The sequence below is a fragment of the Psittacula echo genome (genome assembly GCF_963264785.1).
Source record: "Psittacula echo genome assembly, chromosome: 4".
Taxonomy (NCBI): Eukaryota; Metazoa; Chordata; class Aves; order Psittaciformes; family Psittacidae; genus Psittacula; species Psittacula echo.
In genome coordinates, this window is record NC_137738.1 from 15,261,778 (window position 1) to 15,279,108 (window position 17,331).

Consider the following 17,331-nt stretch of genomic DNA (forward strand, 5'->3'; position numbering starts at 1 on the left):
CAGTGCTGCTTAGGATAGAAAGTGGCAGAGCTGTAGTCAATCAGTTTAATATTGCTGAAATACTGGTGAGGTGCTCACCAACAAAAGCTCAAATCAGAATAGCCCATCAGTAATTGAAGTGCATGTTCTGTAACATAAAGGATCACTAAATCTCTGATTCAACTGTTTATTTTGAAAACCATGTTTACTTTTAAAGGTACTAATTCTTTAGGAATACAGACCCTTTCAAAACCTCTCTCTTTTTGCATCAATCTTTCTTTGTTGGCCTTATTTATCAGATAATTGACAGTGTGGGTTATAGCACTCAGTTTTTAACACTGTGCTAAAAACTACCGCTGCCTTTCTGTCCAAAAGAATTAACAGGCATGATTCCTATTTTGGATCTTTCTGCTTGCTGTTACTTACATCTTTGCATCAAAGCAGATTCATTCATGATATAACTATTAGTTTTTCTTGAGCTTGTAAACTACCTTATGCATCAGCCTGCATTCCACTTGCTTTCTGATTTCACTGTCAAATTTGCATTAATACGTGGCTTGTTCTTGAGCAGAGTTAATTGCTTCAGGAGCACTCCAGGGTTCCTTCCCCCCTACTCCTTTTTTATTTTTTTAGATTTATGTTGTTCTTTAGGGAAGTCAAGCTTAACTAGTGGATCTATGGACAAAAAGAAAGACTCAGATTGAAGGAAAACCATTTCCTGCTGAGAAGGGATTAACGTAGGAGATAGGGGAAAAGAAAGGTAAAGGAGGGCAAAGGGAAAAGCTAAATATCTTATATACAAATGCTAGGAGCATATGTAATAAGACTGCTGAATTGGAGTGACATGTTTTCAAGGATAAGAAAAATATTATTGGAATAAGAGGGACAAGAAGGAAAATGAAGGGGGATTTAAAATGCCAAGATACAGTTTTATTGAAAGGAGAACTAATATAAAGCTGGAAGAGATGTAACAATACTGCTGAGGGATGATACTCAATCTGCAGTAGCAAACACTCCTGCTCTCCTGCCCCCTATTTTTTCTTTTCCTTCTTTTTTTTAACCTAAGTTAAGTTCAGTGTTTTGCATACAAGGTGAGGACAATTTAACGTGGTTGTGATTCTTGGCTGTTGCACTAGACTTGCAGGTGGTCAGAAAAAAAGCTCAAGCAATAGAAATCTTTAAGACATAAAATAAGCTTCCCTGAGAAAACCAGAACTTTGAATTTTGAAGAATTGAGGAGGAGACAGTAGGAAGAGTGTTAGAGATCAGTTAGGATATTGACTGTGTTAAAACTACAAATGAGAGCATATTTCCACTGTTGCTGTAAGGTTGTTGCTTTTATACTGTTATTGAAACAGTATTTGAATATTGTCACTGTTATCATGGAAAGATTGCAGATATGTATCTGTATATGGAGATAAGGAAAAAATCAAATGATCATAAAATGATGAAATTTGAAATGGTTGTGGAGTAAGGGTATGTGCTAGATGGAAGAAGCAGTAAAGTTACTGATTTTAGTAAAGTTAACTTTGAAGGAAAGCAAAATTCTCCTGGGATTTTTGCCTGCAATCCTGTGATGAATGGGAAATCCACTCCACACAAGTAGAGAGTACATAGTGTATAAAACACGTAGAGATGCTGCAATTAAAATTCATCCCAGTTAAGTCAAGAAAAGGAAAGGCTGATATGGGCCTGAGGCAAAAAAAGGAAAGGCAAAAAGACATCTTGCCCCTCCTGACCTTATGGTTTTTCCTTCCCCTTCACTGTTCTTTGCCGTTTCTTCTACTGTCCCTTTATCCTCTCCAGCCCTCGTGTTTTAAGACAGTTCTGTCTCTGTGGTCCCCTGATGAGGTTTCTTCCTCAGGTCTCTGTCTTTTGTACACTGGGTTTTTCGGAGCATGGCCGTAGCTGTTCAGAGTGCTCATAACATGTGTGCTCCCCACTTACACTGTGCATCCCATAAACACAATTGCAAGCTGAATGTAGTCAACATATTTCCTCTTTGCCAAGTTCCTTTTATCTGATTGTGGCTCTGGGATGATTTCAATTTACTCTATGGTGAGGGACAGAGTGAGGCAGCAAGGAGCTGAAGAGGGCAGGCAAATGGGTATATAACAACTCATGTAGACAATGGGGCTAAATGAAAGTATTTTGAAAAAGACTCGGTGCTGTGCTGGAGCATTTACCATTGAAATGGCAGGAGTTCTCAGAAGAAAGGGTCAAACAAGTACATCAATGGTTGCAGGTTCTGTTTCTTTCTTTTGTGAAAGTTAGAACACAAATCAGGTCTTATTTTGGTACCCAGTGTGCAAGACACATGTCGAACATCCCACGTACTCACAATTGAGACATCTTGTTTCAAGGCATAAAGATCAGCTGTAACGATGAAAGTATATGTAACATATTTGAGGTCTTGGCCTCAGCAGGTGTGAAATGGCATTGCTGAAGCTGAAGGCAGTTTATAGTAGCTGAAGATCTGGCCCTTAACTAAGGCAAACAGTTTAAACACATTTTGATCTGGCATTTTATTTTTAAAAGGAGAACAGAGATAATAATGGTAAAAGTGGATTTCAGAGAGAGATTTAATGAGACAGTGATGAAAGATCGAATGGTCTTTTTCTGTCAGTCAATCTCTATTCTCTCAGTTTCTTTTTTTTTTAAGTCACAGTGATTTGTTAACTGCAGAAATTGGCAGTAGGCAAAGAGAATGACCGTGTGGTCTTATGGCATCCAGCTGATGACCAGTTTCTGCAGATGGTATGAGGGATCATGAAGTTTAGTTCCATGTGTATTGTGATGATAGTTGCATCTATATTTAAAGCTTTCTGTCACTGAAGCACTCATGGTGTTGTCAGATGTCTATTGGACTGGATGAGCTGCAACTTCTTGCAATTGAATGTCAATAAGACCAAAGCTATTCTGGTTGATTCATAGCACCAGCTTAAGAATATTCACTTGTACTGATTACATTTGACAGATAGTTACCTTCAGCTGAACTCTGTGGTTAGAAGCTTTGGTATACTCTTGACAGTGAGCTTAGAGCTGATGCCTTATGTTTATTTCATATCGTGTTTTTGCCTTCCTAATACTGCATGTGTATATCTACATTTAAATAAATTCAAAGCTGAAGTACTAGTCAGTCCGCTTGTTATCTTTGGACAGAATGTTGTGAGGAGTCAATTTCAGTATTTAAAGAACGGTGTTTTTTTTTTCCTGTTTAGGCAGTTTTAATTTCAAAAGCTATCTAATTGAGGATTTTCTTTTATCAGGAACTCTTGGAAAAGCGTCTGTCAAAGTCTAGCAAGTGTAAAAGGAAAAAGTAGAGGATAAAACCAAAGATGAAAAAGTATTATTCCTTCTGGAATGTTTTCCTGCTAGTCTACCAGTTTGCTGGCCTGCAGGAAAATATATTCAACACAGATACTCTGACCCTGTTATATTAGTGAAAGTTAAAATCCTCTGGATTCTGCAACAAGATTGTGCATGGTGTCATCAAATACTGATGTATGTGTGTATCCCCTGTAAATCTTGTAAAGAAAGGTATTTTTCAAGGCCTTTTCTTGTAAAGGTCCTACAATAGTCTGGGGTTGCAGTACAGTTTAATTCGTTGATGAGGTTAGCTGATCCTGCTTATGATGAATTTACATATATTGAAACTTCATTTGGAGCATACTGAAGAAGAATTAAACTTTTGAATTATTTCAAGCCATTTCCTTGTGCAGGCTTCTAGTCAGCTTAAAGTAGCATCCTTATTTTGAAGAGAAACTCAGTAATTTAACAACAAATAGCTTGTGCATATACTGTTTCCACTCAGAACTTCAGTTTCTGGTTTTAAAGGCAAAAGACGGTTTTCCTATAGAGTTTAAAGAGATGCTAAAAGAGGGATTTTTGAGTTTTCATTTTCTTCTTTCAGTGAAGAATAGGAATGCAGCATCCTTGAATTTTGATATAAATGAGCTAAAAATAAAATAGTAAATGAAAACATTTTTAGTTGGGTATTTTAGCTAGACTGGTATGCTCTGGTAAGAGGGCAGATTGACTTTATTGTTGGCTATGGTTAGATAATGAATCTCAGCCTAGAACCATGTTGTCACAAGTTCCTTCTAAAAATGACAGAATGGTTGGAAATAGAGGAATCTTCCTTAACTATGAATACTAACTTCAACACTTTCTTTCTTAAAATCATCATAATGAAATCCCTGACCATACTGTTACTTAAATCAGTAGTTGCAATGAATGGCCCTAAGCCCTCTCTGTTTTCTTGCTGTAATATGAGGCCTGAGAACCAAAGATACATGAAAAGCATCACATTGAAACCTAAAGAGATGCCAGGGTTGCAGTTTGCCTCTATCTTCTTGTGCTCTTTTCCTTCAAGCCTGCAGCCAAGTTGCTTCAAAGGCTTGGGATACAGAGGGGTGAGTAATTGTTTGCTAAGAGGTGCACATTTCTTATAGCTTAAATAATTTTTTGTGAATGTAGTATAGGATTCGAATATGGAATTTAGAAATGTGAATAACATCATTTAAAAATAGCAGGTAAAATAAATTTTATTATGTGAGCATCTTCTGCATTTGCTTGTAAGATAATGGGGCAAACAATCTGATGTGGAAGATTTTAAATACCTGTAATGGCTCTATAAGGTAGTACTCCTTTTCTCCTATACTTGGTAAGAAAGAGAAATGCATTGGAAACCAAGACAGGGTTCCAGCTGAAGCAGCACCAAGCTCACTGGCAAACCCATCAGGCAGTTCTTTTACTGGTATAGAAGTTGCCATTTGTCTGTCAAGTGTTACGCAGATAGATTATCTGAGATGGCTTATCCTCATGGATATTATTTTTCAGTTTCCACTCCCCTCATTCCACTTGTCCCTATTAACATGGTTATTAGCATCTTTTTGGTCTGTTTGAGAATAAGATCCCAGACAAATTCTTCCTGACATATTCTTGCTCTCCTATGTTTGCTACATAAATTCATTATCTCTTGCCAAGCTTTAGATCTGCCAAGTTTCCTCTGTGTTGTCTCAATTTTCATTCCAAATAAAAAACATTACAACGTGAAGAGCAAGAGACTACAAGTGAGCTCTATTTATCTTAGGGGTGTAAGCTTTTTCTCTGAGTGGGGGAAAATAATAAAGAGTGAGCACAGATTTTGATGTATGTAAGACACCTGCCCAAGCATCCCTAGCAGTAATGTCATCACTGTCAAAATGTACTTATGCTTCAGAAATGTATGCTAGTGCTTATTCCTGAATTATCCATTCAGCTAAGGTGGTAAATTTACGTTAGGCTACATGTGGTATGTTGTAAGGAGAGATAAGTACTATAAGACTGTATGAGCAGGCTGTGTGTCAATGATGGTGAGTAATGTGTGGAGTACAAGGTGGTTGAGTGTGGAGTGGAGCCTTGATGCATCTACAGAGGTTAAGTGTGGAAGCTACTGCACCTGTATAGCAGGTGGCTGACAGATTACCTGAAGGCTTGGGAGAGGTAGAGAAATGGGGATAAACTATTTTTGTTCCCTATTTGTATTAGTGTTTGAGAAAAATAGTCCTTGGAGGCATGGAATCTGCTCCCACCTGTATTCAATACAATTTTTGTGGTTTTCCTAAAGCTGAATGTAGTAGACTGAAGAGGAGGAATAAAAATTAGTAGAATAATGCAAAATAAGATGAATAAAGTAGAACTGGGAGGGTTAATAAAGGAGCCTTTGAGATGGATTTTCAGGATGGGTAAATTCTGCAGTTTGTTCGTTGAGGGAAGGTGTTGAATTGCAGCAGAAAGTTGTCTGCCGTTTCTGCTGCATCAATTTAGGGCTACGTACCCACCCAGCTTTTTAAAAACATGTAAAATGCAGCACTGTGGGGTTGGGGTGCTAGCTCTGCTTAAATCACATCTGAACGTAAACTTGGATTCATGCTAATGATTTCATCCTGTTTTTTTCCTGCGAAAATTCCATTCATCAGCTTTCTGTTGCTTAAGTCTGTTTCACTGACCTTTCCTCTTACTGAAATTCACTTACAAAATATTAATTTCTGTGGAAGCCCTTGTAACTGCAGCTTCAGCAAGATTTGCAATTATGCAAGGAAATACTGAAATGCATACCTATGTGCATCTCATCTCTTTGATATGCAAAAACCCTTTACTGGATCTTTTATTAACTGTTCCGCTTCTGTTTCACACCTGCTTTCACAGCATAGAGATGTGAACCTGCATGTCCCCCTGTTGTAGAATATGTCATATATCTTTATATGAGTAGGCAAAAAGAGCTTATTTAGACAGGTTGAGGGTGAAAAGGATTTTTATGCTCAAGTTTCTGATTAGACCATTAAAGCAGCATCACTAATTCCTCTCCTTCCATCTATTGCCTCCCCTCATCTGTTGTCATCAGTGACCACTGTTGATTTGTTGACTCTATTAAAGTATTCAAGGAAGCCACAGGCCTGTCATTTTGGTCATAACCTTAATCTGTTTTCTCACCTTGGGAGAAAATGTGTTAATACACTGTTCTTATAGAATGAACTCATTGAAAAAGTTCCTGGTACAATACATTTAGAAGAAAAAAAAAAAACACTCTTGGTTGTTTTAACAGATAGGAAGCAATGTTTTCGTAGCAACTTTTCTTAGAACCATACCAAATTCAGTGATAGGAAACAATTGTGATGATACTCTGTGTAGTAATTTTTGAGCTAGGCTAGTCACAACTTCTCCTGCCTTCTTGTAATTTGTGATTCCTCATTATTTCCAAATTATTAAGTAAATAATCTATGCGAACTCCTGTTTTCATGTACATCTCTGTGTAACTTCATGGAGTCTGGAGTTACTTTGGCTTTTATAGTGACTAAGGAGAGGGGTCACTTCTGACAGTTTGCGGAGCTGGAAAATAAATTGAACAATTTTTTCTCCCCTTTTTTTATGTCTTACAGGTGAATGTTATAGCTACCTAGTTGCTCGTCATAAGGCATTTAAATTCTTCATATTGTGTATCACCTTCTTTATAATAACAAAATTGCTTCTATTTCCGATAAGCTTCTTGCTATGTAAATAGAGCTTTTTTTTTAAAAGGGTAAACTAATACAGACGTCTGAGTTTTCTTGCAGTTTATTTTTTGTTCACTTATTTGCATGAGAATTTGCTTGTTTTCTCATATTTGAGAAGCAGGCTTTATGTTTCTGTTTGTATTCAGTTTTTAAATTTAGCTTTCATTTACAGCTATCTAAATATGAATTTTTAACTGAAAAATTAGGTGTCTGATACAAACCATAGATCCCCAAACTGCTTTCTTTTCATCTTAATGAAAACAGTGGTGTCCATTACCTGTATATTCCAATTTCTGGTGTTTATTTCAATAGGAAGTTTTAGTCCTTGTCCTTCTTTTATATGTCAGTCATTCCTGCCCCTGCCGTCTGAGACTTTCTTTAATGGTATAAATAGCCTTAAGAGCTGAAGTTACAGTTGAACTGTTTGCCATCACGAAGTTGGCTGGATAACTAAATAGGCCAACGTTGGTATCATTTGGCCTGAATGACTGGAAAAAATGTCTTTATTTCATTTTTGGTGCCAGCGTTCTCTCTGTTGTCAAATTCCTCATTTATGGCCTGTAAATCTGGGGATAAATCCCTCTGCTTTCTTCCTGTCTTTCCAGCTGCTGTGATCTAGGTATTAGAACAAGAAGTGATGAGAGGAAAATTTAAGATTAAACTGTATTTTATGGTTACTAGAAGCTATAATGAGTAAGAGTTAAAAAGAATGTATAGTTAACCAGTAGAAGAGATTAATGTTGTCTTGAAATAACTCCCTTTATCAGTAATATTTTAATAATTCTTTCCTGTGCCATTAAATATTGTGATAGGAAATACAACCTAAAGAAAAAGATTGTGCTAAAAACCAGGTATGTCTTTGAAACATATATTAATTATAAATTATAATTAACATATATTAATTATAAATTCTAAAACATTTGGAGAAAAGACTACTGCTTCTGTTGGTTGTGTCCATTAGTGCGTGGAGTTTTGATCTCTTGTTAGTCATCTTAAGCTCTGCTGTGCTATATTTAGCTATCATTTATTATTTTTTAAATGGAACATAAAGGGTTCTTTTGCATGTCTATCTTACTTATTAGAAATCATTCTGGACAGGGTATCTGGGTAGTATTAATATTAGGGCTTATTTTTAATGGAAAAATCTTAATGATGCAAAAAGATCATGGTGTCCACTGAAGAATTCATTTATTTTGGCTGAAAATTCAATTCTACATGGAGGAGACTGAAATTGTCTCAGTTGCCTTATATATATGTAACAGGACATTTTGATGACAGGATGATTAAGAAGTGTGAAGAAGTAGCGTATGTTGCTTAAACATGCAAGATATCACAGGTTTGTTGTGATGTAATATATGTGTGTGCTATTAGCTGAAAGGCAAAACTTTGTAGATTGGAGTCTCAGAATTCCCCCAAATTGACTTTAGCTTGGAAAATGCCATTGTAGCTCAAAAAAGGGAGTCAATATACCTGTGTCTTTTACTTGATATCCAAAATGTGTCTGCCTCTGTGTTAATGAAGAAAAATATTACTCTATTTTTTTGAAAAGCATATTGATAGTTTTTTTATTAAAATACTGAATATTTTTATTATATCTCTTACACAACTTATTTATACCTATTTTACTATTTATTTATACATTTATTATACCATTATACGGTATAACTATAGATAACAGTACGGTTCAAGGTTTAAAAAATGAAAGAAAACCCCATGGTATTCTTAAATCAGTCTATACAGTGGGTGTCTTTGGGGAAGTTCATGTGTTTGCATTCAAAGAGCAGCCATACAAAATCATACAAAAGAAATCTATGGAAAGGTGCTAAATATGTAGAAACCATGGATAGCTGATGAAGTCTGTGAACTGAAGGCGGTTTGAGATTCAAAGAGTATTCGGGAGCAGCATCATACATGCTTACCATGCTCCTATATGTTCCCCTGCTTCTGCTTTTTGCCATAGTTAGTCCCTTAGTCTTAGCAAGTACAACTGTTCTGAAGTGTGGTATTTGGTTATGCTGCTTTTTTGCCACACAGATTACTGTGATATAGTGGAAAATTCTGTTAGCAGTTAATACATTAATAACATGAAAATATTGACTTTTGTTTACACGACAGCTCTGCTGATCCAAACCAAGTGACAAACCTGTGTTAGGTTTTATTGGTATGTTTTCATAAGGAGGGTCTGAGTAACACAGATGTTTAGGTGAGAAAAAAACCAGTTGTAATGCCTTTTCTGTCCCTATTTCACTTTATAAGCAGTAGCTTGTGTTCAGTGTGTCCTCCATTCCACACTACAGTGACCCATAGGGCAGGGAATTTTTCCTAGGTAGAAAGTGATTTGATTTGGTATTACTGGCTCTGATTTGGTATTACTGGCTCTGATGGGCCATTTGGTTGTGACAGAGGACTATAAGGACTTCATTAGGGATGCACTGAAAGAACTAGTCTATCAGCCCATTGGCCCAGCACTTCTCATCTTTGTAACTCTTCTGGATCATAACAAGAATGCTATTAGAGGAAAGATGATGGGTATCTTTCACCACCTCAGTTCAGCATCAAATGGATTTTCCATTGCTTGGAATTGGTATCAGGCTCTGCATTGGCAAAGGCTAATGTAGTTGCAGAGTGAGTTTATCTTGCTAACTAATCCTTGCCACCTCCCTGTGAGGTGATTTGCTAAGTATCTGACAGATGGGTAAGTAGGGAGGGAGGGATGGTTTCAGAGCTGGGATTAGAAGTTCTAATGTCCCAGGCTTCTGGTCTTGTGCTGTGCACAACTATGAGGTCAGCCTTTTAAGCCGATCTCCTGTTACTGTCATGGGGCAAATTCCTATTGAATGTTATTGATAAAGACAACAGGGGAATAATCCCGTTGTCTTAGTCAGGAGTGGAATTCATCTTTTATTTCTGTGGTATTGTATGCAATTTAATGTTAATGGTCAGGAGACCTTAAATAACCACATCAAACAGCCGATTCAGCGCCAGCCTTCCTTTTTATTTAGCTTAGTCTAAACTGATGCCAAACTTTGAGACATTCCTCTTCTTCCAGTGTGGAGAACCACTGGGATTTTTTTTTCCTACCACACATGGTTTCCCTCCTACATTTTCCTCCCATGTCAGATATTCATACCCCCTTTAATAACCAGCAGGGGGATCGTTACATTGAGCTACTGCCAAATGCATAATGACTGCTGCCTTTGCCTTACACAGTCACTGCACTACTGATATCCAATTCAGCATTGTAAAGTGCTTAGGGCTACCTTGGGGATGTGCTATATTAAACCCAACTATTCTAAATCCTATTTAATACAAAGAGATTGGTGGTGGTGAGATTTAAAATTGTCATTAGTCACCTATTTCCAACCAGTAAAAATACCTGGTCACTTAGAGCCCAATTCTGTCACTCTTCAGTCAAAAATAGTCCCACTGATTTTGAAGGGGGGTGTGTGGTGGATGAAGGCAAGTGCTGTGCTTCCCACTGGGGAAATCAGGTCCCTATAGAAGCTGCAGCTGAGTTAGTAAGTTTGCAAGGAGCTGATGGGGGTTAGCATTCTCGTTTCTGAATTCCACTTACAGATATTTTACAACTGAAAACAGGAGAGCGGGAGCATGCATCATATCTGACTGAAAATAAAGGTACTCCTAAACTTGTAAAAGACAACGTTTTTATTTGAATGATATGACAGAGCTGCCACAGGAGTGTTACCTGCTATAAAGAAAGCTTAAGAATTATTACCTTTATTAGACCAGTGACACTGAGCTTTAGCCATACATTTCTAACTTCTGTCCCTCTACAGAGACAATTTTCTTTTCTTAAATAAACTGTCATGCTAGTGTTAATATATTGTTGGCTCCCTCATACTCCGAGAATACTGCTGATATAAAACATGTATATGTTAGATTGGTAATAGTATCTTTAGTGTAGCTGACTAGAACAAATGTGTTTCCCTCATGGCTGTGCTAATGTGATAAAGGAAAATTGGCTGTTCATCAGCTTTTGGCTGGGTAAAGACAGTAGAGATGGAGCCACATTCTTTTTTATGCATTAATACCACTGAGAACTTTTCACTAGTTATATTTCATGTGCGGGCATGTTGTGCAAAGATGTTGTAAAACATGAGATAATGCTACAAATAACGAAGTGGGAAAGCCTGTATCTTTTATGATGATAACAGTCAAACACCAAATGACAGTAACAGGCTGTAAAAAATGCGATGCAGAGAAAAAATGCAATGTAACCACCATATACATGTATACTTAGGCTCTTGCAAATAGGGCATCCGATGTTTAGAGGGCTTTGAATTAAATTAAATAAAAAACTGTTGTATTTAGGTCATTGATGTGTCAACACAAAAGATAATTTAAAATGAAGAGATGTATTTTGAGCAGTGAAACTCATATGCAATAATTTTGTGAACAAATCTCAAGGCTTAGTAATTATGATAATAGCCTTCAAATTTCCATCAGTGGAAGGGCAATAAATATTCCTGTCTAAATTTGGGAAATATTGACTGAATCTGGAAACAGCAATAAAGCTCAGTGTCCATTTGTTTGTTTGAGAGTGCAGTTTAAGGAGAAAAATCCATTCGTAGAATCTTGTGTGAAGCCTAAAAAAACTCAATCCAAACCAACCCCTCCATCTCATTTCATATTTCCTTTCTTAAAATACTGATAGACTCCTGTTGCCCAAGGCACTGATGCTGATCGTCTGAACTCAGATTTATAGATAATTGTGTCTGTTTATATTGGTCCAAAATTTGAAGGACTTTATTGGTGGAATAGCACTGTGAGTGCATATATTGTGCTTTTCAAATTGGTGTTTTTTCAGGTTCTGGTTCTCCTCTTTGCAACAGTATTTGGGCTTGTAAACCTTCTGTTCATCCTCACATATATATTGTTCTTATGGAAGCAATTATTCCGGGTTTATTTTGTTTTGATTAGCATGAGTATCAAGACAGGCTAAAGCACGCTAGTTTTATTTGGTCCTCTGTAGACACAGTTCACCAGACATCCATATCTGCAAAATGGAAATAACACTCTAAATTGCCAACAACAAAACAATGCTTCAAAACCTGAAAGCTCTCATGTGAAATAAGCCTTATGCAAGCAAACTGTTGCTAAAAATCAAGGAATTTCAGTTTTGCAAATAAATCACTTTCTGAAATAAGTGAGATTAAGATTATTCAGTAAAACAATTCAACAGATTTCAAAAGTTTGGGGTAAGCTGAACTTAGTTTCTATACTTAACTTCATTAATGGGAAGCTGGCTATAGCCACCAGATGCCTCCAGCTGTAGTTTTTTCATGTGCCTGTATTCTTTTAAATGAGGGTATTTAGTTTCATAAAATGGAAGGCAGAAAGGCATTCCCATATTATTAAACTTTTTCTAATATACGTAACCTAAACATGAGGATTTTTAATGCAAAAAAAAAAAAAAAAAAGACTTTGTAGAAGCTCAGCATCTTGTGAGTTTGTGGAGCCAGGAGAATGCCATGAAGTATTTCTATGAACGTTAGCTCAAATTTAAAAGGAATTGGCAGGGAAGGGAGCACTTGCAGAAAAGGGTACCCTGAGGTACTGGCTGAGTGCATATTCGTAGTCAAGTGGTTCCTTGATGTAAGGGAATTACTGACTGGGTGTAAAGCAGATGTAGCCAGTTCCTATGCTGTTCCCTTCAGCCCTTGTAGAGAGAAACATGCTGGGTTTAGGGAGGCATTTTGGAGGGGTGTTAGAGGCCTGGTTGAAACGTGATGCATTTGGTTGTCCTGTATATGGTATATGAGCCCCTCGAGGCCTGTTTGAAGTGATGTGTATGAGAAAAGCTCTGACAGCTGTAACATGTGCCTATGGCCTGAAGCTGCAACCAGCCTTGTACCTTGTGAAGCACAGCCACCCTTCTTCTCTCTTCCCCTGCCCCTGCAGATTACTGTACTAGTTTTTTCTTTCATCTAATCACTGCAGAAATTTTATAATCCACGCATCTCAGTGGTGATCTTATTAGCTGGATTGCTAATGGATGAACAGAAGAGAGGCAACTACTTCTGGTAGGCACCGAGAGTAAAGATACACAGCAAGTAGGTTGGTGTGTTAACAGTTAAACAGTGATAGACACAACATGTAACCAAAGTGATTGCTTAATGAAGCATGTGTTTGCCCCTTTACATTGGTTCTACAGGTGTATCACAGCAGAATAAGTTTCTTCTTGAATGGCTGGGAAGATGACAATACACCATTTGATTCAAGGATTCTTGTAGGAACAGTAGCAGATACTGATGCTGATGGTACACTGCAAATTGGACAAAGCTTCACAGGTAAATCTTGTGACATTTTAGTGGAATGCACTGGAATATTCAATGAGGTGTGCACAATGTAGTTAGAAAATGTGTGAATCATTTCAAATTAAGTATATGCTGAGAAGTAGTATCTTCCTGCAGGAGAAAATTCTTATCATACAATTAGTTTTCTTAAAAGATTGGCTCATAAGATAGATGTTTGGTAGAGATAATCCTGTAGGATCATAATTTATTTTATGTGTTACTGAATAGGTAGATTTTCTTTAAAATGTAGGTAGGGGGACACATTCCATTAAATGACAAGCATAGTTTTTCTGAGTAAATATATGAAAATATTTCAGAATGGGATTGTGCATGGCCACTATTCTGCACTCCTCTCCTGAGCAGGACTGAAGTTTCTGGCTGTTCATGTTGTTCAGTTCTATCCAATGCCCACATAAACTAGTAGCAGAATGAGGATCCCTCAGCCTCTGGTGATGCCTGATAACGTTACTCTTAATCTACATCTAGAATTTTATATGTACTGCAGCGTGACATGATCATTGCAGAACAGCTGGGGGATGTTTTGTTGTTTTACACAAATTCTTGGTTCTGCAGATGTAAGAATACTGACTCTTGCTCTTCAGGAACATTTCGATTTGAAGCTAACTCCTAACTATATGTCACTTAAACAACTTTCTTGAGCTCTTGGGCAAGAGAGTCATTCTGCACCCTATTTCTTAAAGCTTGTATTTGGAAGTGTTCTTTGTGATTTTGATTCTGAGTACTGGATAACTAGCAAATGTATAAATGGATATCTTTAAATGCTTTGTATCTTTATTGTATAAATTGATAGGTAAAGTAGTGCCTACTGTATCTCTTGTCTAATTAGAGGTGGCACATGGACTGGCTCATTACTTCTGTCTAATGAGCCAATCCTTGTGCCACTTCTCTAATCAGAAAAGAGATAGGTACAAAATATTCTTATAAAGTTATTATAAATCATTCTTTCATATAAAAAAATTAAGTCACTGCCCTCTATAGTTTTGTCCGGGTCCAAGATGGTTTCATTCAGGATGGGTAATTGCACAAGAGAGATCTCTGAATGCTGAATTAAAGGTGCTCTCATGCAGTGCGAAGCTGCTTTCTGCTCAATAGATTACTTATTTATAGTATATTTTCTTAGGTTTAGAGCAATTTGTTGGAAGAATGCAAGATTTTCGATTTTACCCAGTGGCACTTACAAACAGGTAAACAACTTTCATTTCTGGAAAAAAAAAAAAAGTGTGGGGAGAGGGAAGAATAAATTACAGTATGCTTATTTCCCAAAGTGTAGTGCTTTTCAGATGTCTCCTTTAGATGATTGCTTACGATGATGTAGTTTACTGAACCTCATTTCAAAGATGCCTTTTACTTTGCAAAATCTTGAGTTAAAATAAATTCAACAATTTAATGTGTTTTGCTTTTGAAGTTTTGCTTAAATATAACTTATATATGTAATATATATGTAGTGGAACTCCACACTCAGTAACCGGTGCATTTTTCTGTGTTATTGTTGTCCTTGTTACAATCTTAAGTGTTTGTGCAGAGAGTAGACCCGGTTGCTAGATTTCAGTGTTTATGAAATTCTGAAATTCTGGAAGTCTAAGTGTTAATTCAGCATATTTCTGGCATAGTAGTGTGTGCTGGATGAGACTTGCCAAGTTTTACCAAAGCCCCATGTAAACTGTAGGGTGAGGAAGGGAGGGTAGCCAGTTCAGTTTAGACCACTCAAACACTGATAATCCAAATGAAGAGAACAGGCACTCCAAATAGCATGCTAGCTTTGTGTCTGTGAGCCTGGCTACTATGCTTCTGCAGTTCCTTTCCTGTGGTTTCAGCTTCCTCATGGTATCAGTCATCTGTGTCAGGTATTCTTGATGTTTCCCTCACCCCATACACACACCCCTACCCCGAAGTGCTATTGTCTTAACTGTTTATTGCTTTCTATATTAGATTGTCACCATAAGCCGCCAATGACTTGGCCAGCTCAGCCGCACATAGCCCTGGGCAATTGCTTTGACTTGCTCTGTTCCTGAGGCCAAATTGTGGTTGCCACTGCAATTTGTGTTGCCCTCCAGCCTCCCATCCTAGCGCATTACAAAGAAATGTTACCTTTGTTATTCAGCTCATGCTGGATTAATCTACTCAATTCAAGCTGGCCAGAAGTAGTCAGGTCCTATTTGTCTCCATGGTGCTTCTGGGTAGGCTACGTGCAATGACACTCGTGACTGCAGACCTTGAGGCTACTTAATGATAGTCTTTCAATAAGATGCAGAACAGTTTCCTGAGAGTTCAGCTGTCTGCAGGACATTAGGATGAACTGAGCTCTTGTGAATTTAAAGTATTAATAAGAATATGAATTCCAAGACATACGAAAATCACGTTGGTTGTATCCTTTCAGAGCAACACTTGTCAAATCCTTTGAACTATAATTTAGGTCAGTGAAATGAACAAAGCTTAGCAATTGAAAAATAAGGTATTTTACAAAGTGTTGTGATCTACTGATGTCTTTGTAGATGTAGTTTTGTATCGACAAATAACTTGGTCCAAAATGTTTATCTGGGATAAACTGTGAAGTAAAGTAGTGCCTGCATATCAGTGAAGTCTATGGCTATCTAAAAGGTCCTGTAACTTTGGGTTTTGTGGAATTTGTAATGGTGGCTAGCTAGTTATTCAGTTGATAAGTATACAAAAATTATGTTCTTACTGATAAAGTAGGAAAATGAGAAAAGAGCTTTTTAATCTAAAAATTCAGTATCTTCTAGGTGCACAAAATCCTTCTTTTACACCAGAGATGAGCAGATAAAGGTTTAGCTAACCTGTCGATGTTGTTCATATATCTACCTGCTTGCCTGCCTACATAATAGCTATATATCTATTCCAGTTGCTGATATCAGAAAGAAGTGAAGTGACTCAGTAGCTTTGACATGCTCCTACAGACTGGGGACAGAGAAAAAGTGGCCATTTGTATTAAAGTTAGTCAACAGCGGAAATACTTCTGTCTGGTTTTCTAAGGTGCAATGTGATATTGCTCAAGCTGATCTTTTTTTTTTTGGTGCAGATATTCAAGTCATCTGTGGTTACTGGCAATATGCCAGTGCTATGGTATGCTTAAGAACAGTGTCCAGATCACTGCATCCTACCTAGCTTTAAACATCCCAACAAAGAGCTTATTTCCCTTGGCTCCATATATGTCTGTGGAGCAATGAAAGCAACTTGAGTGCTTCTTCACAGGCATCTGAAGGTACCTGCTGGTTGCCGTTGATTACGTAGGGACCCTGGGTGGCTTGATTCCTAGCCGATTGCCCCATTTATGTGAGATGAAACGAGGCATTTAGGGTTCCTGAGCTGAATTTTGTTCAATCTATGAGCCTAGAGGCACAAAGTGGCATTTGTCCTTTTCCATCATGTATGTAATTTTTATTTTTTTTTTTATGTGCTGTGACAGAGACATTTTGGAAGTATTCTCTGGAAAATTTCCTCACCTGCATGCCCAATCTGAGTGCCGCTGTCCTGGAAGTCATCCTCGGGTACACCCATTGATACAGAGGTACTGCATCCCTAATGGTGCAGATGATACCACTAATGACAGAGTGCTGAGGCTGGATGCAGAAGCCCATCCTCTGTATTACATCAATGATAATGACATTGGGACCACCTGGATTTCATCTGTATTTGCTAATACTGCAGATCTGGATCATGGTGTTTCAATCACAATAGATTTACAAAATGGACAGTATCAGGTAATGAGAAGATTACATTTGGTGTTTATTAAATCAGAATGAGGAAAAGACTTTATAGGCATTTCATTACAATTTTAAGGAAATTAAAACATTATGCTTTAATTTGTTATTCTTAGAGGCCCAGAAAGAAAGCCTCCTTTCTCAGCATGAAACAATGCAAAAGGCAACAGAATGAATTGTAGTTTTTTTTCATTCTCTTTTGATGTGCCTGGGCTATTGTAAAAAAACAGTAATCTAGAATAGATATAAAAGACTCTG

General features: G+C 37.3%; 1 protein-coding gene across 1 annotated transcript in view; it reads left to right on the forward strand.

Moving 5' to 3' along the window:
• USH2A (usherin) overlaps positions 1–17,331 on the forward strand; it is a gene marked incomplete at both ends in the record, with an annotated part of 378,822 nt that overhangs the window by 16,119 nt on the left and 345,372 nt on the right. The window contains 3 exons of the mRNA XM_080614877.1: positions 13,192–13,327; positions 14,475–14,538; positions 16,779–17,073. Coding sequence (XP_080471003.1) covers positions 13,192–13,327; positions 14,475–14,538; positions 16,779–17,073 — 495 coding nt within the window. The remainder of the gene's footprint in view (positions 1–13,191; positions 13,328–14,474; positions 14,539–16,778; positions 17,074–17,331) is intronic.